General features: G+C 37.9%; 1 protein-coding gene across 2 annotated transcripts in view; it reads right to left on the bottom strand.

Annotated features, from left to right (window-relative positions):
• SPG11 (SPG11 vesicle trafficking associated, spatacsin) overlaps positions 1-26,890 on the bottom strand; it is a 76,872-nt gene extending 49,982 nt beyond the window's left edge. For both annotated transcript variants that reach the window (XR_012494767.1, XM_019725312.2), the window contains exons 1-10: positions 26,602-26,890; positions 23,234-23,418; positions 21,705-21,929; positions 20,099-20,300; positions 15,577-15,714; positions 14,941-15,389; positions 13,743-13,888; positions 4,855-4,987; positions 2,060-2,215; positions 1,495-1,670 (exon numbers count right to left, since the gene is read on the bottom strand). Coding sequence is in view for 1 of the 2 variants with exons in the window: in XM_019725312.2 (XP_019580871.2) it covers positions 1,495-1,670; positions 2,060-2,215; positions 4,855-4,987; positions 13,743-13,888; positions 14,941-15,389; positions 15,577-15,714; positions 20,099-20,300; positions 21,705-21,929; positions 23,234-23,418; positions 26,602-26,855 (2,064 nt within the window). In the remaining variant the exon portion in view is untranslated. The remainder of the gene's footprint in view (positions 1-1,494; positions 1,671-2,059; positions 2,216-4,854; positions 4,988-13,742; positions 13,889-14,940; positions 15,390-15,576; positions 15,715-20,098; positions 20,301-21,704; positions 21,930-23,233; positions 23,419-26,601) is intronic.
• Positions 26,891-27,840: the final 950 nt, after the last annotated feature.

Below are 27,840 nucleotides of genomic sequence, written 5' to 3'. Positions count from 1 at the left end.
GAGGTAAGTTTTGAAGTGTTACATACATATATTAAGAAAAGAGGACAAGCGTTCTAAAAAGAGGGAATATTATTTGCAGAGGCATAAAGGCAAGAAACAGCATCAAGTCTTCAGGGAACTCCAAATTAGTCAATATAACTGAAGGAAAAGCTGGGGAGAGTATCATATGAGACTTGAAAGAAAAGCAGAGGTTCCATCATGAAGGGCATTGTGTGTGATAGATTTTATCCTGAAACTTACGTGGATCCACTGAAGGATCTCAAAAGCAAGCAAGTGATATAATCAGATATAACTATTTTAGGAAGAATACTCAGACAGCATTATGGAGAATGGATTGAAAGGGATTCTAGCTCAAGATAGTGAGGCATTAGGTTACTGCAATCATCCAAGTAAGAAGAAATCAAGCACAAACTGAAGACCTAAACCCAAGAGAGAACAGAAAGGAGGCATTCTTAACCTGAGGCTTTAGAGAGGTCTGTAATCCCCATTAAGCCACGGCAAAATTGTGCAAATGTGTACACACACACATATTAACATGCAAGGTTTTGGAGACAGAGTCCACAGCTTTCATCAAAGTGGACTGTAACCTCCCCAAAACTAAAAATCAGTCATTTTGAGTAAAAGGAGCAGATGACCATGGATGGAGCCTTGGAGGACATTAAAAGGGGAAAAGTAGGAGATGAAACCTGCAAAGAAAACTGTAAAGAGAAACCAAAAAAAGGTAGAAGGAAAATCAAGTAATTTTTGGCCAGAGAATGAATAAGAGATACAGAAAATGTAGTCATACCAGGTACTTCCCCCCATGTCTCCACCTCCAGAACAGCAGTCTTGTGGACCTGGTAACCTCTCAACCGTATCACTTTCCCTCTCTATTGATTGTGATCACCTGGGCTAAGCTATTTTGGCCTTTGTCTTTCCAATGCCAAAACTCTCCATGTGTGTGGAGAGATTCTTCCAATCCCTAATCTAGCACAGTTTGGTTGAATTCTGCTATAAAAAGAAAGGCAAGCAGATGAGTACAGAAAATTTAACTGGCAAAGTCTTAACCAGAATCTGAGATAGGACTCAAATCAAGTATTCTTCCAAGCAGTAATGTCATACAATAAAAGTTTCCTAAGATCAAATCACCAGCAGCAAATTGATTTATTCAAAGATGACACAGAATACCTAAGTCCAAAGTGCCCGGCCCTCGCCACTGAGGGAGGATTGCTAAGGGAATGACACTTCACATAGGTTTGGGGATGGTGTTTGTCACTAGATCCAAGTGGGCAGATGTGGCATTAAAATGAGCCCGTCTGTGTTCTGAATTAAATAAACAAGCTTGTAGACATAAATTTAAAGTCATGTCCAGAGATCCCCAAATCGATAAAACCTAAAATCCTTGCCAAAGGTTCTGAATCACAGGTATACAGAAACTAAATTCTTTTTCTTGTATTGTTTTCTCAGATCCTCTGAATCTGGTAAATAAAAGAATGGATAATTACTCATATTTACCTCAACGCTGAGTTTCTCCCATATAGTGCTGTCCTTTACCTTTGGGACATTTTCATTTACATCATATTTATCTACAGCATCTGTTAGCTTCCAAGGAAACTTTATCATGAAGGTTCGAAGCTCATTAATGTAGCTGGTCAAAATGCTCACTCCTTTCTGTAGATGTCCATCTAGCTCTGTGAAAAATACCAATGTACCAATTTCATATATGTATAAATATGTGTGTGTAGAAAGAGAATACACCATGAGCTGTTATAAAGAATTCTAAAAAATGTCAAAATTCAAACTCAGTGTTTTCAAAATTTCAGACAAGAAAATCTGAGCTTTTTCCTATTTACAGGTAGCTCTAGGATTTAATATACCCCTTTTTCATAATGATTCATCCTAATTGCCAACTTTCCCAGAATTAGAACCCATTTCACTCACATATTTAGACACTGATTTTACCCAACGTTAGCAAATGGCACTTCAACCAGCTTATGCTCTGTGATGAAATAGGACCACCAATATCTCTGACCTGATACATGAATAGGACAACTGCACCCTTCTTTGCTGCTCTTCTTACCTTCATTGTGAACAAAAAGCTCCTTTATTTGTTTGTTAAGGAAGGACAGTGTAAGACTAAGCAATTGTTCTGAGAAGTTTTTGCTTTGGGTTTCAGAATCACTTTCTCTAATTGCTGAGCAAAGTAAATCCAATGCTGGTGTCAGTTCTTCCACATCTGAGAAAGAACCAAGGAAATTAATATGAACACTAGGATACTCCCAATAAAATGAACATATCTAAAAACACCATGCTGCAATATTTTAAAACATAAAACAAGGACCAATGTCTTATTCTCAAAAAACTCACAATTTTTATGAAGTCTTATTATCCACAAACTTTAGTGATTCTACTTACCACCAGTCATTATTTACTGGTATTACTAGTTAACTATCATTTTGCTGACCACCTACTGTATCTTAAGTATTGTATTTGGTGTTTTATAAATGCTATCTCATTTATTCAACAACCTGAAAGGTAGGTGATATAGCCCCCTTTCTACAGATGAGGAAACAGGTTCAGAGAGGATAAATAACTTGCCCAACCTAATTTGGAAAGTAAGTGACAGAGCCAAAATTTGAACTTAAACGGCTGCCTGATTCCAAAACCATTCTCGCAAACGTGCAGGTGAAGGCAAGGGGTGTGGGCCCTTGAATCCTCTACTTGCCAGCTGCAGGCCCTAATTAAGTGATTCCTGTTTATCTCAGCATAAGCTGTAGAACTGTATCTATGTGAGTGAGGATGATGGGAAATGTGGGTTTTACCCTGGGAGAGCAGGTAAAGCTATTCCCACATTTCTGATTTCCAGACTCATCCCCCTGCCCTTCAGGTGAGAATGAAGTGACTAGAAATCACAGACCACAGGAGGAGTAATGACCATATAATCACTGATGGAGCCCCACTCAGCACCACAAACTAGGCCTTTTTTTTATAAATCTGAGCAGATTAAAAAAGAAAATTGGAGCATAAAAAGGATTAGCAATTCAAGAGGGAGGAAACCAAACTCTGCACTCAAAAGAGAATGTTTTTAAAAAAGAAAATGTTTCCTCTACATTCTCAGTGAGACTACTACATCAATGGAAAAGGTAGGTTGTCATTTTCTTCATGTAACTCGAGTACAAATTGGTAAAACTGTTCTGAAGGACAATTTATCAAAGTGTTGAGAATTTAAACTGTGTATCTCTTTGACTTGGAAATTCCACATCTAGAAATTTATCCCAAGTAAGTAACTGTACATACCGTGTTTCCCCGAAAATAAGACCTAGCTGGACAATCAGCTCTAACACATCTTTTGGAGCAAAAATAATACAAGACCCGGTATTATATTATATAAGACCCAGTCTTATATTACAGTAAAATAAGACCGGGTCTTACAGTAATTTTTGCTCCAAAAGACGTGTTAGAGCTGATTGTCCAGCTAGGTCTTATTTTCGGGGAAACATGGTATGTGAAATTATACATATACAGCCTTTATAGCACACTGCAAATAATAGTGAAAATTGGAATCCATCTAAATGGCTAAAAGAAGTTTAGTTGGGTAAATTATGGTACAGCCCACAGAATGAAATTCTGTGCCACCATAAATCCTTGTAGGACATTTGGTCCTGTTCAAAATGTCCACGGAGACATTTGGTCCATGGCAACTCATCTACCTCATGGACCAGGACCAGCTAGGCTTCCAAGGCAAGAAAGGTTATTATCAGCAATACAGCCCCAACACAATTATTGGACCAACAGAACATGACAGGATTTTTTATGTATTAATCCTGTAAACCAAAAGTATAAATAAATGTGATGGGCTGTTTGAACCCAGGGATGTTTCCTAAGTGTCACCATTTGGCATAGACCAAATACACTCACGGAGGTTTCTGACAGGACCAAATTTCAAGGACCTTTCGGCATGGACCAAATGTCTCAGTGGATGTTTTGGACATGACGAAATTTCGAGGAGTGTCTAGCATTGACCAAATGTCTCTGTGAACATTTTGGACAGGACCAAATGTCTAGTAATTCCATAAATAATAAGTATATCTATTATTAACTATTAATATATCTATATTATCAAATAAAAAATATGTAAGATTATAAACCTGTATATACAGGGAAAAATATATTTTATTACCTTATGCTTCTGAGGAGAGGATCTGTATGACTACCTGGCCCAAGAATAAAAGCTAGCTTTCCTGTTTATTAAAAAAGCCAAAATCTTGGGGGTGGCGGCTGGTTACCTCAGTTGGTTAGAGCACAATGCTCTTAACAACAAGGTTGCCGGTTCGATCCCCACATGTGTCACTGTGAGCTGCGCCTTCCACAACTAGATCGAAACAACTACTTGACTTGGAGCTGATGGGTCCTGGAAAAACACACTTAAATAGATAAAAGTTAAAAAAAAAAAAGCCAAAATCTTGAAAAGCGTTGGCAGTGTAGCAGAAGAGTCAGGCTGAAAATTCTTGTACATTCCAATCCATAACTCAGTCAGCTGCACTGTCACTATATATCTCAGACAGTTGCAAGGGTAGGCAACTTTGCAAATGAATTTTATTCTCTTTTGAATAAAAATTTCTTGAATTTGAAAGATCATCTCTTCCTTACTAAAAATGTGAAGCACATTACAGGCAGTATATGAACAATAAACACCCCACTTAGAATAAGAACATTTACAGATTCTCACAACTCTCTCAAGTTTCCACAAAGCATATAAAATCTCATGACTGAGTTTTTAGCAAGTAAATAAGTCATAGGAAAACACAACAATAATTGGAATGATTAACAAGATAAAATGATAAGTACAAATGTAGACATATTTATTCTACTTACGTCTTAAATATAAATGGGATGGAAAGTGATCAAACTGATCAGGTACACAAGATTTTGAGGATGGATTTAAAAGATTTTCCTTGCTCTTCAAAAAGAAATCTACTGTGTCCAGCTGACGATTTTCTATCCCGGCCTGAAATCAGAGAAAATCCGAAAAAAATTACAATAGAAAAAAATCAGGATACAGTTTTTAAAAACTTCAGAACTTAATGTCCTGAGACTGGAGGAGACACAAGCTATGTTTATCTTGCAGGAGAACCTGGGTTCTTGTGAGGATTCTGAAAATGACTAATTATGTAATCTGGGGCAAGTCTCTGTAACCTTTCCGAACATCAGTTTCTGCTTCAGTAGAACCAAGAACTTAGAGTAGAAAACCCTTCCAGCTCTACTGTTAATTCCAAAACCATTCAAAGCTAGGTACTTGTGGATCACCCTTACAGGCAAGTTATAGCCTATTTGAATTAAAATGTTAAAGCAGTATGATATAGCATTAACAAGAGCAGGCTAAAAACAGACTCCCATTTCTGACCAGGGATCTCGATTTTAAAAAATATGTGAGTATGTGAGTGTGTGTTTGTGTGTGCGCGCATGCTCAGCTGAACAGGAAAGAGAAAAATTCTCAGGGGACTAAAAACAAGGAGAAAAATCCAGAAAAGTGAGCTCTAAAGCCAACTGCTGCCTGAAGGCATCTGCAGATCTCTGACCGACTAAAGCAGGGGTTGGAAAACTAAAGTCCACCAATAAAATCCAGCCATTGCCTGTTTTGGTAAATGAAGTTTTAAGGGAATACAGCTACAGCCATACACTTTATTACTGTCAGTGGCTACAAAAGCACAACTGATTATTTGTAACAGAAACCACATGGCCTGCAAAGCCTAAAATATTTATTATCCGGCCTTTATAGAAAAAGTATGCTACTACTGGTCTAAAGCACTGTGAGTAAAAATCACCTAAAGAGTTTGTTAAAATGTGGATTACTGAGCCCTGCCCCAGAGTTTCTGATTCTGTTGGTCTGGCATGGGGCTTGATAATCTGCATTTCTAATAAATTCCCAGGTGATGGTGATGCTGCTGCTCTGGGGACAACACTGTGAGAACCAATGGGCCAAAGTTCTGGGTGTTAACAGACTAGGTAGGTTGAGGTGAGAGGTACTGGGGGAAGTTATGTATGGAGGAAGGAGAGAGAACAAACCTAGGGTCCATGAAAAGTGACACTCTCTGAAAAAGGCTGAAGTAGAAAAATCACTGCCCCTAGAGGAAGAACATCAACAAACTATGTCTTTGCTCTGAGTGGTAGAAGGAAAAACTGAATTACATATGATTAAACAAAAGACTATTCTTGTTCTTAGGAGATACACAAGTATGCTAAAGTACTTGAAGTGAAGAATTATAAAGTTTGCAACTTTCAAATGGTTCGGCAAAAATTAAGTAAACACACAATTAAAACAAATATATTAGGTTGGTGCAAAAGTAATTGCGGTTTCAATGATTAAAAATAATTGCAAAAGCCGCAATTAGTTTTGCACCAACCTAATAGCAAAAACGTTAACAGTTGGTGAATGTACGTGAAGGATAAATGGATGTTCACTTTACTATTTTTTGGCAATTTTTCTGTAAATTTGAAAAATTTCAAAATACCACATTTAAAAACAATGACCAAATAGTAATTCTAAAAATAAAAATTATAAAAATTGAAATTATACACTCAATGGATGCATTTAATAGATTAGACACATCTGAAAACAGAATTAGTGAGCTGGAAGAAATGAAAAAATTATCCACAAAGTAACAGACTCATAGAGGTTAAGAGAAATAAAGGAGAGTATGGAAAGTCTACTTCTGATTGAAGTACCAACTGGAAAGCAGACATTTAATTTTCAAGTACATGGAATATTTACGAAAACTGAGTACTTACTAGGCTAGACACTGAGTCTCAACAAATTTTAAAGAGTATCATATAGACCAATATATTCCCAACTGAGGACCATGACTCATTAGTGAGACATAAAATCACAGTGAAACTGTGGAACACTAAGAACAAAAAGTTCACAAAAGCAGCCTGAAGGGAGGATAAAAAAAAAAAAAGACTACCCTCAAAAGAACAACAGCTGACTTCCCAATGACAATGGAATCCAGAAGACTGTGTTATCCCAAACAAGACCTAGCCAGACCATCAGCCCTAATGCGTCTTTCGGAGCAAAAATTAATATAATTTTATAAGACCAGGTCTTATATTAATTTTTGCTCTGAAAGACGCATTAGGGCTGATGGTCTGGCTACGTCTCATTTTCAGGGAAACACGGTAGTAGAAAGTGATCATGACTGTGCTGAAAGAAAACAACTGCCTACCTAGAATTCCATACTCATAAAAAATGTTTCAAAAATGACAGCAAAATAGACATCATTAAGTAAAGACTGAATGTTCACCAGCACTCAGTTCCTCACTAAGAAGATTTTAAAGGATACACTTCGGGCAGAGGGAAGGCCTAAATGTGAGGAGAAATGAAGAGAAAAGACAATATATAATGTCTATGTAAAAAGAAAGAAACCTAAATACATAATAATGATGTTTAACGTGGTTTAAAAGACACAACAACACAAATAGGGAAAGAGTACATAAAGTTAAAGCATTTAATGGCTTTCTATTATCCAGAAGGGTAAAGTTGTTAACTTTGGAATTAATAATTTAAATAAGCACATTATATGTCCTAGGATATCCTCTAAAAGAACATAAACTGAGTATTTAATATCCAAGCTAGTAAAGGGTTAGGAGCTTCTGGAGTGCTAGTAATGTTTTATTTCTTGACCTAGGTGATGGTTACAAGAATTTTTACTTTGTAATTATTTGTTAAACTGTACATATATTCTGAATATACTTTTTAATGTTATATTTCATCATAAAATAAAATTGATTAATGTGGTTTATTACAGTAATAGACAAAAGGAGATGATTCATATAATTATCTCAATAGAGTCTGAACAAGCAGTCAATAAAATTCAATACCCATTCAGGATAAAAACTCATAGCTGGGAAAAAAGGGAGTTTAATCTTATAAACATTTTCTTAATACACACACACAACTGAATAATGAGATATCACAAGTACTCTTTTTTAAAATCAGGAGTAAGATAAGGATACCCACTATAACTTCTTGGTCTATTATACTAAGGATTCCAGCAGCAAAATGAGGCAAGGAAAAAAAGTAAAAAGGATTTGAAGAGATGAAAGCAAATTATATTATTTTGATGTTAAATGTAGTTAACTATATAGAAAACTTCAATTAAATCTAACAGGTAAGTTTTTAGAATAATTAAGAGAATTTAACAAATTTGCTAAATACAAAAATCAATATATAAAAGTTAACTGTATTTTTGTATATTAACAAAATGTAAATTAAAAATATACCATTTATAATAGCTATGTACAGTATTTAAACATATAAAATATGCTATTTTAACATATAATACTTAAATATAAATATATATGCATATATTTAAATATACATAGTATTTCAATATAAATATACACACACCAAAAATAAAGCTAACAGGTATCAAGCTCTTAATGTAAAAATTGTAATGTGTTACTGAACAACATTAATAAAGACCTAAAAAAATGGGGAGAAAAATTATATTTGTGGATAGAATGATTAAATATCCTAAAGATGTCAATTCTTTCCAACTTTATATATAGATTTAATGAAATTCTAATAAAAATCCTAACAACTTTTCGTGTAACTTGATAAGCTGATCCTAAAATAGGGAAGAGGGTTGAGAGAGAGAGAATAACAAACACATCCTGAAGAATAATAAAATGAAGGATTTATAATTAAGACAGGATGGAATTGCCCCAGGGATAGACAAAGACCAATGGAACAGAACAGAGCCCAGAAACAAACTCATGCATATATGGAAAGTTGACATTTCAGATCGGTAGTAAAAGGACTTTTGAAAAGAAATGGTGCTGAGACAAATGGTAATCAATATGGGGGTGGGAGTATAGGTCCCTACCTCACACTATGCATAAATATAAGTTCCAAAGGGAAAGGATTTAAACATGAAAGTCAATTTTAAAAGTTAGGAAAAAATATAAAAATACCTTTATGACTTCAGGATAGAAGTCACAAGCTACAAAGGAAAAGACGAAACTACGTTACAATTTAGAACTATATTAAAATTAGAGGCCCTATGAAGAAAATAAAAAGCCACAGGTTGGAATATATTCACCACAAACAGATTTATAGGTGAGAAAATCTTTTGTTATAAGGATTAGTATCTAGACTATATCAAACCCTATAAAACACTAAGAAAAAGACAAACACACCAAGAAAAAAACAGGCAAAAGTCTTAAGCAATCACTTTACCACAGAAATCTAAATATCATATATATGGACTATATATATATATATTCAACCTTAATCAGGGAAACGCAAATTAAAGCCCATCATACCATCAGATTGGCAAAAATTTTTAAATTCTGGATATGCCAAGCATTGGCAAAGACATACAACAATGAGAACTCACATACACTGCTGGTGAGAGCATATACTGATAAAACAACTTTGGAAAGCTACAGTATTATCTAGTAAAGTTAAAAATGCACATGGCCTATGACCCAGCAATTGTACTATTGTAGTTGGTGGTCACGAAGGGTGGTCATGTAGTCACTAGAACCTGCAGCTGGGAAGAACAATCTTGAGCCACATCCCTGGGCCAACAAACAATGAGCAGACAGAACCATAATTACAAAAGAGACAAGTGGGCCCAAGGAAAGTTTCTAAAGTTGTGCATGCACATTAGTTAAAAGAGCTGTCCTATATCATCTTCTCTTACCGCCGAATAGTATTCCATTGTGTATATATACCACAACTTCTTTATCCATTCATCTATCAAAGGACATTTTGGTTGTTTCCATGTCTTGGCCACCGTAAACAAAGCTGCAGTGAACACTGGAGCACACGTGTCTTTATGTATAAATGTTCTCAGATTTTTTTGGGTAGATACCCAGGAGAGGGATTGCTGCGTTATATGGTAATTCTATTCGTAATTTTTTGAGGAACCTCCACACTGCCTTCCATAACGGCTGCACAATGGAATACTATTCGGCAGTAAGAAAAGATGATATAGGAACATTTGTGACAACATGGATGGATCTTGAGAGTGTAGTGCTCAGCAAAATAAGTCAGACAGAAAAAGCAGAGAACCATGTGATTTCACTGATATGTGGTATATAAACCAAAAACAACAAAAGAACAAGACAAACAAATGAGAAACAGAAACTCATAGACACAGATAATAGTTTAGTGGTTACCAGAGGGTAAGGGGGGTGAGGGGTGGGGGGTGGGAGATGAGGGTAAGGGGGATCAAATATATGGTGATGGAAGGAGAACTGACTCTGGGTGGTGAACACACAATGGGATTTATAGATGATGTAATACAGAATTGCACACCTGAAATCTATGTAAATTTACTACCAATTGTCACCCCAATAAATTAAAAAAAAAAAAGCTGTCCTAGAGTTAACTTTTCCTCATTGTAAAAAACACTCACCTAGGTGAAGATTTAAAATGCTAGTGAGACACACAATGTACGAAATAGCATATAGGTACAGCTGCCTCAACATACTTTGCAGAGGGAAAGGGGAAGGGGTGTTCCCTAACTCCAAGAGCCCATAAAACCGCTGTGCCTGTAAGCCTTGGAGAGCCACATCAATTCTCTTTCGCAGTATGTTCCCTTGGTGCATCAAGCTTTCACTTTAACAAACCTTTCTCTCTGCGAAACTGTTTCACCCACTCTCTTGATTTCTCTTCTGAGAGGGGCAAGGACCCCTGCGCCAGTACCACTACTAACACAGAGAAACTCTGGCACAGGTGCTACAGTAGATATGTAAGAAATTGTTCATAGAAGCATTGTTTATAACAGCAAACAACTGGAAATAAGCTTATGTTGGATAAATAAAGACATATTCATATAATAAGATGCTACACAAGGGTGAAACTGAGTGAACATAGATGAATCCCAAAAAAATCATGTTGAGTGAAAAAAAAAGCAAGTCCCAAAAGAATACAGTGATTCTATTTTACACAAAAGTCAACAATAGCTAAAACTAAATAGTATTATTTGGGGATCCATTTACATGGAGTAAGATAAAGAAAAGCAAGGGAATGATTAAAATTTTCAGAATGGCAGTTAACTCTGAGGCTGGGCAAGGTAAGAGAATAGGATGGTGAGGGGTGCACATTCAAAAACATTGCTGATAATCTGTTCTTGCCTGGATGGTAGGTACAAGAATATTTGTTTTATAGAAACAGACTTATAGATACAGAGAACTGATGTTTACCAGATGGGAGGGGGGTTAGGCGGCTGCGTGGAAAAGGTGAAGTGAAGGGATTAAGTAGTACAGATTGGTAGTTACAAAGTAGTCACAGGGATGTAAAGTACAGCATAGGGAATATAGTCAATAATATTATAACTATGTATAGTGCCAGGTGGGTATTAATTGGGGGGATGACTTCATAAATTATATAAATGTCTAACCACTATGCTGTACACCTGAAACTAATATAAAATATTAAATATAAATTAAAAAAGAATAAGACACAAAAAAGAAGTATTTGTTTTATTATGGTTGTTGTTAATCACTTAAATCATACATATTCACTCATTTGTATGGGCGGGGGAGACTAAGGCAAAAACAATGCTGTACGTACCAGGCAATTCTAATTAAACTCACACATATGCACACACATTGTGTAAGGGCAGAGGCTCTGCAATCACACTGCCTGGTGCTATCCTTACTGTCCATGTATATCTGAATTAGATTTCCTAACCTCTATGTTCCCTCATCTATAAAAAGGGGATAATAACTGTATTTACCTATAGGGTCATAAGATTAATGAGATAAAACCTGATTATTAACATCAATATTTAGGAAAAACCAAGTAGAAGAAAATAACCCTGCTATGGTAAATATGATTACTTCTGGATAACAGATTTATAGGTGACAAGTTTACTTTTTTTCCCTATTACTCAAATTTTCAACAATGATACGTTGTAGTATATAAAAGTAAGTTTTTCAACATTTGGTGCTGGATCAACTGAATATCCACATGCAAAAGAATGAAGTTTGATCCCTTCTTCATTCCATATACAAAAATTAATCGAAATGCATCAGAGACCTAAATGTAAGAGCTAAAACTATAAAACTCTTATTATGAGTAAAACTTCATGACCTCAGAATAGGCCATGATTTCTTAGATGTGACACCAAAAGCACAAATGACTTAAAAAAAAAAAAAAGTGAATTGACTTCATCAAAATTAAAAACTTTTTTGTTTCAAACACCACTGAGAAGATGAAAAGACAATCCACAGAACGGGAGAAAATATCCGCAAATCATATAGCTCATAAAGGTCTAGTATCTGGAACATATAAAAAACTCTTAGAACTCAACAATAAAGACAAATAGCAATTAAAAAATGGACACATGATCTAAACAGACATATTTCGAAGAATATACAAATGGCCAATAAGCACATGAAAACATGTTCAACATCATTAGCCATCAGGAAATAAGATACTGCTTCACTTTGACTTCACAACCACTACAACGGCTATAATAAAAATGGTGGACAAAAGCAAGAGTTGAGGATGTGGAGCTGCTGGAACCCTCATATACTGCTGGTGGGAATGGAAAATAGCACAGCCACCATGGAATACAGTCTGGTGGTTCTTCAAAAAGTTAAATGACTCAGTAATCCTACAGCTAGCTGGATACCCAAGAGAAATGAAAACGTATGGTGACACAAAAACATGTACAACAGTGTTCACAGCAGGATTATTCACAACAGCAAAAAGTGGAAATAACCCAAATATCCATCAACTGATAAATGGGAAAACAAAATGTGGTATATTCATATAGTAGAATACTATTCAGCCACAAAAAAGGAATGAAGTACTGACACGTGCTACAACATGAACCTTGAAAACATGCTAAGTGAAAGAATCCAGTCACAAAACCCACATATTTAAAAATTCCGTTTATATGTAATGTCCCAAATAGGCAAATCCAGACACAGAAAGTAGATTAGTGTTTGGCACTTAGGGGCCGCAAGGAATAGGAAGTGACTGCTAATAGGCACAGTTTCTTCTCGGGGTGATGAAAATGTTCGGGAATTAGACAGTGGTGATTGTTGTGTAACTCTGAATATACTAAAAATTACTGAAATGTACACTCTAGATGGGTGAATTTTATCTCAATAAAGCGGTCATTAAAAAAACTGGCACATAACATTATTAACTTCCAGTTCTTGACCTTCCAGGGGTTGTGTATATAGCAGAAAATGCCTAACTTTGATTTTAGCTCCAGTCTTCTTAGTATGGCTGTGGGCCACTCACTCAACCATAATGAGCTTAAGTTTTCTCATCTGTAAAATGAAATGAATGAAAACCACCCAACACCATCTCATATTTTAGGACAAAATTAGGTAATACATATAAAGGAGTGTTTGTGAACTAGAAAATGCTATATAAATTCAGGTGCTGATGCTGCTACAGCTGGATTGTTCTATAGAAGAGTAGGGACTATAAGGTAGGAATAAAACATCACTCCTGTTCAAGTTTTCCATAACTCGCTCCTATTTTATTTCCGCTTATTGTTGCCTTCATTTCTTATAACTTTTTCTTCCTTAAATAGTATATATCACAATCTTTTTTAAAGCCAAAAAGGGTAAACTGCTAAGCAGAGTTCAGGTAATAAAATACCCAGAACTAAGCAAATGGAAGGGTAAAGGTTCTTTTTGCTGCTAGCTTAAATGACTTCTCTCAAAACTTCAAATAAGAGTATATGACAGAAAATAAGCAACGTTCTACAGACATTTAATTCTGTTACCTCTAGTGCATGTATGGGGATTGAGCACCGTCCCCAACCATTGAGATGGCAAAGCAAGTCCACAGTGCTGGCACTTCCATGGATCATTAGTCTATTTAAAAACTCCTCTTGAGTCAAACCAAACAAAATCAGAGAGAGTCCATTTTCTACAGGAAAAATAAAAGTTAGCTTTAATAAATTAGTAGGACTAAGGTTTCAGGATTATGGCAGGAATTAATTTCTAATTACCCAATACCTCAGCACTATAATTACAAACATATTTATTGGACACCAGGTACTATTATGACCTTAATTCATCATGATTTTTCAATGTCTTTAAAGAAGAGTTCTATATTTTAAACATTGATCATTAAGGCAAATTCTCCTGAGAATGCGATCTATGAAGTAGCACTAAATTTCACTTTTCTACTTTGTATTATCTTGCACAATCAATACCTGGAAACTTTAACTATTTACAGAGATGTCACATTTCTGATTTATTAAAATAAAACAATTAACAGCACGCTCCTGACACACAGAAATACATGATTACCAAAACTAGGGTACTGAAGATACACATGGTTCTGTAACATTCAGTAGTTTTGTAGGAGGTTATGGCATAAATGCTGAATGAATGTGTATCTAAAAATATCAAACCCAAATGCCTACAGGGACCAAGCAGGTGGTGACAGACGTGCAAGAGAAACCTAACCAGAAAGAAAATGGCTCACCTAAGAGAACTGAAATTCAGCTCCAACTCATAAATTACTCTGCAGGAATGCAGGTCCAGTATTGCCAGATCTTATAATTTCTCAGTAATAGCTGGAAATCCAGATTTTGTGTGAAATCCTCTAATTTTATGTTTATAATAAATAAAATCTTATTTAAAAGCATAAATAGTGCAAGTCAAACAAAATAAATGTGCAGTTCATACGTGGCCCACAAGCAACCAGCTTGCTACCTTTGCTTGTACAGACCAAAGTAAAGATGTCCTGAGTTAAAACCAACCTTTATTACTCCTAAATTTTCTCTGACTTAGTATCTTAGCATTTAGCTGAGCAGAAATCATATGAGAAAACATTACCACTAATAACACCAAAGGTCATCTATGAAATATTATCACTTAGAGGACAGAATAGGCACTAATACAACCAGGGCAGCAGAAGTAAAATACACACTTCCCAGCAATGGACTTCAACCCAATACAAGATATTCTCACCTGTCAAAGTAAGGCACAGTTGCTGGTCTCCACTATTGTCTACAGGAATACACTTTTGGCCAAGGGAAAAGCACTGTATGCCCTGGGTTTCCAAATCCCAGAGGACAATGGTGCAGCCCATACTTTCCACTGTCCCAGTAAACAGTGCAGTGAATCCTGTCACAGACACACATCTAAGCTCAATGGGTTCTTCCTGTTCACTGATGTGCATTATTTTCCATGCTCTTCCTGGATCACTGGTCTTGGCATGATCCTTCTGTGACAAATTATACTGACTGCACATTATGTCCTGTGGAGTGAAGGCCCAGGTTGGCACACTTGTACTGTGGTTATTGGATTCAAGGGACTCCAAGTGCAAAATATCCTGGAACCATGGAGCACAACGGGAAACCTCCCATTTGGAGCTCTTTATTGCTTTATTCAGTGATGATAGCTGGGCTTTCCAAGACCTGGAAGACAGGGTAGAGCTCACACCTGTTACAAGTGAAAGGAACTAAGTAAAATACTAAACCAGGAACAAGCTGTACTTAAAAAAAAAAAGTGTCCACCTCTGTGAAGATTTTTAGTGAAAAGGTATGGAGTAAGCAAGACAAAAAGGGAAATGATAAAATAAACGCAGAAAGACGGTTTCTGTACCTATCCACTTGGAAGGAAAACTTGGTCAGTTTCATGCTGTAGTCAGAATTAACAGGATCGTCTTCATCTATGCCCGCAGGGCCTTCAACAGGAATGTCTGCTCGACTTCGTTCACACAGTAGGTGTCCTGGGTGTTGCCTACATTTCAAAATAATAGCCATGGTCAAAAATGATGATCAAACCCAAATCTGTGTTACTACTGCTCCTGTTAAAAACTGAGAGGGTGTTAGGGGGGTGTCACAGAGAAGGAACAGTATAGACAAAAAGTTATCCTGAATAGGACTCCTTCTTGTCTCCATTACTTATAGCAGAATGACAAAGTCAACCTTAAGGATTTAACCCATTTGTAACTATGTATAGAGATGATGTTAGAGTTATGTGATCATTTTACAATATGTACATATATTGAGTTATTATGTTGTACACCTGAAACTAATATGTCATGTCAATTATACCTCAATTACAAAAAAGAATTTGACCCTTAAGAGCAGAGTGAGATTTATAAAAATATGAGCATTTGTCTACTATATTACAGATGTTGTGATAAAACTTTATATAAATTATCTTATTTAAGCCTTTCAACAACCCTATGAAGTAAATATATCCCCATTTTATAGATATGGAAACTAAAGCTCAGAGAAATAGCAGAGCTGGATTTGAACCAGGTCAATGTGACTATAAAGGTTTTTAAGCACTCACTATACCACCACCACAAAGATGATTTAGGCTGAGACAGGGAAATACATAAAAACTAGGAAGGCAAAATGAGCATGGGTGGAGGTGGGAGAGTATATGCAGGAAAGAGGGCTGTCACATTTCAGAAACACAAAGAAAGCTCGGGTGGCTAAATCATAGTGAATGAGAAGCAAGGTGGTATGAGATGAAGCTGGAGGGGTTGGCAGGAGACAGATGGTGAAGGGCTTTATGGGTTGTTATGAAAGATTTTTAGTTTTTATCTTGGGGGGAGAAGGAAGCTAAACAGGGGTTTTAAGCAGAAAAGTGATATGATCAGATGCAGAAGAGTAGCTGGGGAGAAAAGGAGGCATTTAAATCCTAGGAGCACTTAGTTAAATTATTAACTATTAACCTTTTCAACAATTTGAAGGTAGATTCAACAGATTTGTCGAGATGAAGTTAAAGAAGGCCCTGTGACAATAAGAAAGGATGATACATGGAGAAGGTACATACCCTGTCCCCAGATGTACCTGGCTATACGTCTGATAAAATGGATTTTAACAACATCACTCTGGTTACTCTACAGAGGACGAATGTGAAGGGGTAAGAACAGACGTTACTTTTGTTCAGGTAAGTGGTGAGAGTGGCATGGATCAGAAGATGACAGCAGTTAAGAAAATCAAACAGGTTCAAGAAACATTTAGAAGGTAAAACGGCTAGGACGTGGTGATTAACTGGATGCGGATCTAATACTTTAGAGGTTGGAAATATCAAAAAAAGAGGAAATGGAAAACAGTCCCTGAGGAGGGAAGAAATGGGATCCAGAGCATACAGACGGATGGGGCTTTCATCAGAGGAGGGGAATCCCGCTGATGTAATAGGAGGGAAGACGCAGAATATGGGTACAAGAAAGTGGGTTTGTAATTTAATGTGAGAAACCAGAGGAGCTCCCATTAGATTGGTTTTACTTCCTTTATAAAGCAGGAAGGAAAGTTATCCAAGAAGTTGGGGGTAAAGAGATGAATAGATGTTTAAGGAAAATGGACACTTAAAAACAGTGTTCTAAAGAATGGGCTCATGAAAAAAAAAATCATTGTAAAATTTCCAAGTAATATTGAGAGACCAGTTGAACGTCATGAATGTGAACTTACAGTGGTATCAATTTTTCTTTGTGGTTTTCTCATAAGCGCTTAGTTGCTTGGGTGCAGTGACAGTAAAAATGCAGAATAAAAAAAGATTTTTGTCAGATCAAGTGTTACCAGGAACAAGAGTTTAGGGAGCATACAAGAAAGTGACTGAAATTATGCGTCACAGAACCCATGCTGGAAAGGGAGGGAAGTAAAAGAAAGGAAGGGCCTGAAGAGTGAAAGGTCAAAAGATTGGGAATTCCAATGTGGTCAAATGACTGGTGAAGTGGGGGTACTTGAGTAAGTGAGCTGGAAAGTTTGGGAAGTTGTAGTCAGAGAGTGAGATGTGTAGAATAGTGATTTGGGGGAGGAGCAGTTTCAAATAATGACAAAGCCCGAGGCATGACTATGAGAGTGGACAGCTAAGGTAAATTGGAAGAAAAAGTCACTGACAGTGAACTGAGAGAATAAATCACGGGTTTGGGTTTTCAAGGAGCTTACAAGCTCTATGTGAAACATGAAAAAAATAGGGAAATAATACAAGACTATACAAGTAAGTGCTAAATGGTAGTTCAAAGCAGAAGTGCTACAGAAGTTGAAAGAGGAGAAAAATTATACAATGAATATAAAATTACAAGAGAAGGGGTTCTAGTAAGGAAAGGCTTCATAACAGAGGTGGATCTCAAAGGATGAACAGGACTTGATAAAACCAAAATGTCCTTTGATAGATGAATGGATGAAGAAGTTGTGGTATATATACACAATGGAATACTATTTGGCGGTTAAGAAAAGATGATATAGGAACATTTGTGACAACATGGATGGATCTTGAGAGTGTAATGCTGAGCGAAATAAGTCAGACAGAAAAAGCAGAGAACCATGTGATTTCACTGATATGTGGTATATAAACCAAAAGCAACAAAAGAACAAGAAAAGCACTGGCATTCTGTATCAGGGGAAAGAAGCGCTAGAGCCAGGAGGCAGGAAAGACAGAAACACTTTTAGATTACAGAGCACATTTATCAAATAAAACATGCAGTCAACTCCAGAGAAACTATACTAATTAAAGAGCATTTATGTAAATAATTAATAAACAGAGCTCACTCATTTAGCTGGACAGGACAGATCCCTAAATTTATTGTGGGGAACAGAACAGTAGCTCTTCTTTGGCTGATGTTATAGCAGCTGAGTTCAATGAAATTTTTCAAAGGAATGTGCCTGGTGCCCTCTTCAGAGCTCTCTTGGAGTGTTGCCAAAACATTCAAAAGACTAAAAACCTATATTCAAGGCTCAGAGAGGCTGAGTAGGCTTTCCTCCCTCCTGACCTGGCAAATTGTTTTCCAATTGTTTTTACTGAAGATTAGGAGGTAATTAGACACACAACATTATGTTTTAGTCAGTAAAAATGGCCTATGATAAATAAGCATACAATCTGAGAATGTGCTAATCATCCCTGCTCAAACATTTAAAAAAGAAAAAATGAAAAAATATGATAGTAGTGAGAAGTTCTGGTAGGTACATGAAGATGAATTTATCCTTTTGTTGTGATCCAAACAATAAGCAATAAAACCCATCAAAGTGCATTCCAATTACCCAAAGTGCATTCCAAATACAAAGATTTGTTTATCTCATTCATATTAAGTTAGGACCAAAAATCCTAATGGTTTTGAATGTCCCTACATAGTGAAAAGTAGGCTGGTCCACATTTAAATAAGCAACTTCCTACTTTTAAATAAGCAACTTCCAATGTATAGGCTAGTGTGTGTGTGTGTGTGCGCGTGCGCACACATATAAACACATACACACTCCTCAAACATTATAAAATCAGAAGCAACTAGAATACTATCTAAATCAAAAAGCAACACAAATAAGCACTCAATTTTTACTAACATATTTAGATAGCCAAAAGTGTGGGCTCTCCAAGGGAAACACCTGGGGAAATCCTGAGCTGGAGAAAGTTAGCATATCTTGTCAGACTCCTTTAAGAGATAAGTAATCTCCAAGGAAGCCAGGACCCTGAGCCACATAAGAATTCTAACACAGGGTAAATGCCATTTCTCTTCTATTCTTTTTTTTTTTTTTTTTAATTTATTGGGGTGACAATTGTTAGTAAAATTACATAGATTTCAGGTGTACAATTCTGGATTACATCATCTATAAATCCCATTGTGTGTTCACCATTCTCTTCTATTCTAATGTGGGGCAAGAGGCGAATAGATAAAGTATACTAGCCAAGGGCTTTTAAAATTGTGATTGATTACATTTTTCCTTATATGATGACATGAGCCATATATAACATATCAAAATCAAAATTTTGATATACATCCAGAAATAAAAAGGCAGCTGGTGGTCATTTGCATACATTATACATTAACAACCTCACTATGTAGTAGCTAGAACATGATCTAGCTGCATAGGGGAAGAAAACTAGTATTAAAAAAAACAAAAATCTAGGGCCCGCCTGGTGGCTCAGGTGGTTGGAGCACCCTGCTTCTAGCGACCGACTGCCTCAGCCAGGGTGGCGGGGAGCATAAGGCTCATAATACCAGCAGGGCCAGGGAGCTGTGTCCTACACAACTAGACTGAGAAACAACGGCTTGAACCGGAGTGTGGGAGGAGAGACGGAAGAAGGGGGTAAAAAGAAACCTAACAAGTACATTTTTATGCTCTTATGGCTCCAATTATTTACCTCAAAGTAGAGACTGCAGTAATCTACATACCTGAAATAGAGATTTAAGTTAAGAGCAATTGCAGAGTTGGAGGAGCTGACAATCACTACAACATCTAGGTCTTGAGACACTTTCAGTGAAGTAAAGGAAGACATCTTGGCTGGCTCCTGTTGCTGCTCATTACACATATCTTCTTGGTGAAGTGCTAAATCCACATGAGCTACCTGTGCACCCTCCACAATGTCAAAAATGTCTTTGAGTTAGAGTTAAAGAAAATGCCAGAGTTAGAGTTAAGTATGCCTAACCATTTAAACCACAGGATAGCTAGGGACTTCATTGCTCCACCTTGTAGGTATAGTAACAAGACACTGCTGTTGCCCCATCACAGTAACCAGATGACTATGAAGGGGGTGGCCCAATAAACAACCTGATAGAGTCCATTCAACTTGCTGAATACTGCTCTGTGCTAGTCCCTGAGACACTGGTAACATTCTCCACTACTGTTCTACAACAGTGCTGTCTAAGAGAAATATAACATGAGCCACATTTGTCATTATAAATTTTCTAGTAGCCTTATTTAAAAAGTAAAAAGAAACCAGTAAACCTAATCTTAATATATTTTACTTAATGTATTCAAAATATCATCTCAATATGTAATCAATATAAAAAAATTGAGATAATTTCCATCTTTTTTCATAAAGTGTGCAAAATCTGGTATTTTACACCTATAGCACATCTTAATTTGGACACTAAATTTTCACTGAAAATAAATTATCTGTATTTAGATTTCATAAAATTTACATTGAGAACTTGGAACAACCAAAGTTGTTCCAAACAGACTTAAAAGTTCTCCAATAGCTGAATCAAGCATCACCTTTTAAGTCTGAATTAAATAAAATTAAGAATTTAGTTCCCCAGTCATGCTAGCCAATTTCAAATGTTCATAAGCTACATATGCCTAGTGCTATGTTGGACAACACAGTTCTACAACCCAGCAACAAAAATGAAGTTAATCCAATAATTTATAACATTTTACGAAAGAAGTTTTAACATAGGCTGATATATCTAAAATAGAAAAAGTGTTCCTTAATTTAGAAATGAAAGCTGCAAAATAACATAACAGGTCATTTTTCAAGCCTTTGAAATAATTTTGCTGGTGACCTATGGATCTGCTACAGACAGAAAAACCCAGAATATTTTCCAAAAATAAATTAAAAGTGGTTAAGCAAACCATATGATTCACTAATTTGATTGAATCATTAGCAGTAAGAGGTGGATTATATTCATACATGAAAATATAAGTATCATATCATAAGCGGTCATCTAAATCCTTCCTGGAACAAGCACATAGTAGATATTTAGTAAGCATATCTGAATAAATGGGTAATGCAAAGCATATACAATTTAAAAAGAACACAACTAAGTTGGATAATTATGACCAGTAAAAAACATGTATACACTGGAAAATAATTGAATGGAATATAAAGTAATATAGTTAAGTATTTTAAGTTCATGAAGATCTTTTTCCCTGAAAAGTTTTACTGAAAAACTAACCATTTTCCTACACCCCAGTTCCATAAAACTAAAAGCCTAAAAGGGTTCATCTTTCTAGGTAGTCCCCTCCCCTGTATATCAACATCTTTACAAGCAAGGATACAGATCCAGCCTAAACTGCTCAAAACAAAAAGAATTCCTCTGCAGAGCTGCGTGTCAATAATCCTGTCCACTGCCTGTGCAGGCAACGGTAATGTGAAACAGTTGAGTACTCTAATCTCAGCATCTCTTTCAGGAAATATAATGTGTAGGACGATACATTTGTTGATGAACAATAATGATGTGTTATCATGAAATGACAGGATTCGCAAAGATAATAAGGAAATACCTATGAAACAAAAGAACATTATTTCCAACTCATTGGTCACGATTTTACAATGGGTAAATTTGATTTTGTAAACATAACACAAACAGGTAAAACAAAAAGGAAATAGCACTTAGCTCAGTCCAACTATAGGCAGTTATTATTCATACCCACCTAAGCAAATAGTCATTGGAAGGTGGTTAAAGGGATAAAAAAGGTAATCTACAATGTCTCTGTTTCTTCTGTTTATGGACCACGTGATAGCACACCAGAAGATGATTTTAAAAAGCCTACTTACACATGGTACCCCATAAGAACAATCACAGACTATTTCAAAACCTGAAAAAGAAGGAACCTTAAAATCAAGGGCAGCAAGTATGCTACTGCCTTAGAAATAGAAGCTGGAGTGCTTTGATTTCTGCTCCCTGCAGCCCTCAAGATGGGACATAGTAAATACGTAGCTCTGTAACCAGTCTAGATCAGCACTATCCAATAGAAACATAATGTAAGCCACAAATGCAAGCCACACATATAATTTTAAATTTTTTAGTAGTAGCTGCATGAAAAAAATAAATGGGTGAAACTAATTTTAATACATATTATTTACCTTACATCCAAAACATCATTTCAACATTTAATTAATACAAAAACCTATTAATGAGCTGTTTTACTTTTGTCATACTAAGTCTTCAAAATCTGGTGTGTATTGAACACTTACAGGACATCTTAATTCATATTAACCACATTTCAAGTGCTCAATAATCCCATGTGGCTACTGGCTAGTGTCATGCAGGGTCTCTGGTCCCGCTCCCCGCACAAGAATGCAGAACATGGTGAGGCCAAAAAGGAACACCCACGGAGCCACAGAGAGGGGAGTCATACCACTCCAGTCTCACTGGCAGCTGGGTTGGAGACACAGGAAGCAGGTGCCACACGATCTGCAACCTGCCATCCGCTTCTCTGCCAAACAACCAACCCCACTTGCTAGCCGCAATCCGCACTTCTCTGCCAACCAACAACCCCTTGCTAACTGCAATCCGCTTGCTAACTCAGCCACGGCAGTTATATCAGTGGTTAATGGCTAACTGGTTACAGCTGATGGCCAACTAGTCACAGCTGACGGCCATCTACTACCCGAGCCAGCACCTTTCCACATGAGGCCGAGAGCCTGGAAACTGCTCTCTGGGACTCTGTCCCCACACTAGTATTGGACAAGGCAGATCTCCCAACCTGAGCTCACCTCTACAAGAATTTTTCCTAAAATATATAAAATTACATAGTAATGTCACAGATTTAAACATGCTGAAAGACCACCTGTAAATACTTACTGATATTCTGATCTTCAATGAGCTTTTGCAATGTCTCCTCACTATAGCTATACAAAATGGTTCCATCACATCTTCCATCTTTCAAATCAAATTCATAAATGAGCAGTTCATAATTTTCACTAAGAGCGAGCAGTCTGGGCTTGTCTGTTGGTGTGCCTCTGTTATGAGAATCCTCCCACACAAAGCTAAGGAAAAAGTTTAGATTGTTTATTATATTCTATATCCACAATACTTACCCACAATGGTGAGGGTAGAAAGACAGAATAAGTAGAGAACAGTTCTTTAGTTTACCTGGTAGCATTAATTTTAAATCCAACTTGAGTGTAAACTACTCTAGGACTTCCCACTTCTGCCCTCTCTCACTTCCTACTTCTTCCCCTTCAGACCAAACAAGAATATGGAAGTGGATGGTGAAAAGGGGACATGGAGCAAGAAATGACGGCTGCTTTTACTCCTTTATCCTAAATCCTGACTGACAGTATGTTTAAAGGAACTGTTATGATCAAGGATAAGTTTCAACAAACAAATATGCACATTATTTATATGAGGTGGGGCTCACAATTACCAAAATAGGTTTTGCTAACTTAAATGCTTTCAATGACTGTCATGCAGGGTGTCATGCAGGATCTCTGGTCCTGCTCCCCACATAAGAACGCAGGACATGGTGAGGCCAAAAAGGAACACCCACGGAGCCATAGATAGGGGGTTCATACCACTATATTCTCGCTGTCAGCCGGGTGAGACACATGAAGTAGGATCCACACGATCCGTAATCTCCCGTCCGCTTCTCTCTGCCGGTCGGTCAACCAACCAACCAACCAACCAACCAACCAACCAACCAACCAACCAACCAACGCAGTCACAGCAGTTATATTAGTGGTCAATAGCTCACTGATTACAGCTGACGGCCAACTAGCCACAGCTGATGGCCATCTGATCACAGCTGATGGCCATTTACTACCCAAGCCAGCACCTTTCCACATGAGGCGGAGAGCCTGGAAACTGCACTCCTGGCTCTGTCCCCACAATGACTTTTAAAAAGAAAGTGATTATGTGCATTAACAGAGTGAAGACTCCAGAATGGTACATTATAGAACAGCTGTCCAAGAAAGCTTTCTGTGATGATGAAAGTGTTCTGTATATCTGCACTGTCCAATACAATAGCCAATAGCTACATGTGGCTACTGAGCACATGAAATATGAGTAACGCAACTGAGGAAATGAATTTTAAGTCACATGTGGCTAAATGGTTACTATGCTGGACAGCACAGTTACAGATTATTTAAAGCAGTGTAATGTCATAGCAACACTGGCTAACAAGGATGGAAAGATACTAATGACGCTACAGCTTCCATTTAAATAATAATATTGTTACATTTTAAAAATAAAAGGTCTCCAATTTTTAAAACAATGCAATGGAATGAGATGAGGCTACCAAGCTGATAAAGTTTCACCTTTTTAAAAAAGCTTTTTTCTACAGAAGTAGCAAGAACTGGAATTGGTGCTGTATGTCCTTATTAGAGAAAAAGATTAACACATTTTATATTTCTATCTGTCATGCGGGGTCCCTGGTCCCACTCCCCACATAAGACCGCAGGACATGGTGAGGCCAAAAAGGAACAACCACGGAGCCATAGAGAGGGGAGTCATACCGCTATAGTCTCGCTGGTGGCTGGGTTGGAGACACAGGAAGCAGGAGCCACATGATCCGCAACCCACCCGCCGCCTCTCTGCCAACCAACCTCACTTGCTAACTGCAATCCGCCTCTCTGCAACCCACAATTCACAATCCACACTTGCTAGCTTAGCCAAGGCAGTTATATCAGTGGCTAATGGCTAACCGGTAACAGCTGATGGCTAACTAGTCACAGCTGATGGACATCTACTACCCGAGCCAGCACCTTTCCACGTGAGGCCGAGAGCCTGGAAACTGCTCTCTGGGACTCTGTCCCCACACTATCCTTGTATCTAGATTGAGTTTTAATTAACGCCCAATTCCTGACTGTTTACACTGAAATCTGGAAAACAATCTAAGAGTTGAACATGGAAAATGTTCAACAAATTGAGCTACATTTAAAAGGCAGAATACTGTGACACCATTAACATCATTAGCACATGGACTATTATTTCCATGTGGAAAGACAGGAGATTTTCAATGAAAATAAAGGACGTACAGTGATTTCAACAATATAAAAAGGACTATGAACACTTTGAGAAAAGTAGGAAGTAAATCCTGAATAGTATAAACATCCTGATTTTTACCCTTGAATTATTTTAATTGAATTAAAATTCAATGCAATTCAAATAAAAAAGCTCTTCTTGATCCACGCCCCCCCTCGAATTTCACGCAGTAACTTATGCATGCCCCCATTAATTCACACGTGAATGTCTTTTCTGTTAAGTTCTCAAACACCTCAAGAGTTCTTCTTTTCTCTCTGCCTCATGCTTGTCTTTACGAGGCTGTGTTCAACGGTACTTAACACTGTTGAATAAATTTTCTTCCCCTCAGGAAGAGATTCCCCTTCCTAGCAACTAGAGATCGGGAATAAAGAAGACACAGAACAGGTTAAAGCACTCACTGATGTAACAGACGAATCTCTACTGTCAGGCAGTTATAGGACCTGGAGATTCCAAAGGTAAGACATCTCTTGGCTACTCAAAGTCTTTAAGAGGAGATCGTTTCCAAAATATTTTGTTATAAAAAGAGCCCAAAGACTCAGAGGGCACTATCTAACTTAAGTCCTGGACCGAGAGTTACAGAAGTGGAAAGTAATACATGATTGTAATTATGTTTTTTTCTTAATTCCCAAATCGTGCAAACCTCACATATAAGAATTGTCTTATTCAACTTTTTAGGCACTGCTCCTTGGTAACAGTAAGTGCATAATAAATATTTGAGAGAATGAGTGTACTAACTCATAGGCTCTGTCCTTGAAGGAAGGGGGGAAAGCCCATACGTGAAGGAAATCCTTCTTTGTTTCGGGGGCAAGAAAAAGGTTATCAGGATGACTCCAATTAGAGATGATTCCCCAGCTGGTATCTAGTGGATACCAGCTGGGCAAGGTGCACGGCACAGTGACGGTTAATCAACCTGTGTTGAATGAATAAAAGCAATCAGCGCCTAAGCTGGGCCCATTCCAGGCTCGCTGGCGCTAGAAGAGAAGCGGGGTACCGTCTCCGCCCACCCGAATCCGGGAAGCGAGGGCACAGGGATGCACCAGAGCGAGGAAAAAGTTCCGAGAGGGAACCGGGCTCGCCTCTGGGGCGTTTCCCGCGGCTGTCATTCCTCTCCCGCCACCTCCATGCCAGGAGTGCGGCATCCGGGCCAGCCGAGCTAGAGCTCTGCCCAGCCCTCCTGCAGCACTTACTGCCGAAAGGGGCCATCGAGGCAGCAGCCACCCCCGCCCCGGCCGCCGGGAGCCAAGGAAAGCACTTGAAGGCTGCCTGCAGCTGTCAGGCTCCCCAGAACCTCTTGTTCTCTGTGCATCTGCGCCCGGGATCCCATCCGCCCCGTCGCCTCGGCGGGGACCGGCACCAACAACATAGGTAGAACCCGCTCCATGGCTTTAGGGATGCAGGTACCACCCGCGGTGGAACTTCCGGACGACTTCACCGCAGCCATCTTTGGTCCGGACGCTTCTTCCGGTCACCTGCGCCCAACGGCGTCCCGGGCATGCGCAGTGTAGCTAACCCGCTCGCTGCCTCGTGATCCCGCAGCGAGTACATCCCCGGCCTGTAGAGGCCGGTAGGAACTAACCAATACAGCAAAGCCACATCTGTCTTTGCCTCAAGACCACTGTTGACTCTGAAATAGTTGAGGGCCTAATTTAGCAGCCTAACGCAGGCTGTAGCAGGTGTGCTCACTCTGTGGCATTACCCTTTGCCGCCTTAATGTGGCTGCCACCCAGCTATTGGAACCCGGTTCCTGTCTCTTAGTGTGCTATTATTTTTGTTTTCAGGCCCTGGGGTGGTGCAATATTCTCTGTAGTGTGGGCCGATCCATCATGAGGGAGTTGCCCTGAGTGCTGAAGTTAAACAATACCCATTGTAATGGGCAAGGAAACAGGATAAGGAGTGAAAGTGATGCATTTCCTTTTCATTACTATTTTCTCCAGGAAGTATGATCAGAGATCGTTAGGAGAGAGAGGAAGAGGTGTGGAGTAGGCATTTTGGAAAGAACCCTAATAGGCGTCAGTAACTTTCTTAACACATTTTCCGCAATCCGATAGGGTCACAAGGCTACCAAAGGTCAGCTCCTCTGTTTGTGCTTTGACTCCCATCCTCTCCTTCTAGAGCTTTGTGTCTGTAAAATTATTTTTCTCCTGCATTGTTTTCTCCCCCTTTATTGGAGGTACTTTCGTTACCAGGCAGACAAGCTATATATAACATGTCATTCTTAAGAAAAGTAACTTCCCTTAACCTATGCCAACAACTACCTACTGTCAAATTTCTGCTTCCCTTTTAGAAAATTCCAAGTTGATTCTTCTTGTCAGACAAACTCTCTCCTTCCTCACCTCAACCCCTCTAATCAGGCTGACCTCTCCACCAAAATTGTTCATGGTCGATGATCTCCATATTATCACAACCGGCCATCACCTCTATCATTC

The sequence above is a fragment of the Rhinolophus sinicus genome, linkage group LG03 (assembly GCF_036562045.2).
Source record: "Rhinolophus sinicus isolate RSC01 linkage group LG03, ASM3656204v1, whole genome shotgun sequence".
NCBI classification, from domain to species: domain Eukaryota; kingdom Metazoa; phylum Chordata; class Mammalia; order Chiroptera; family Rhinolophidae; genus Rhinolophus; species Rhinolophus sinicus.
The sequence above is the reverse complement of the archived record's forward strand: the minus strand, read 5'-3'. Positions and strand labels throughout refer to the sequence as shown.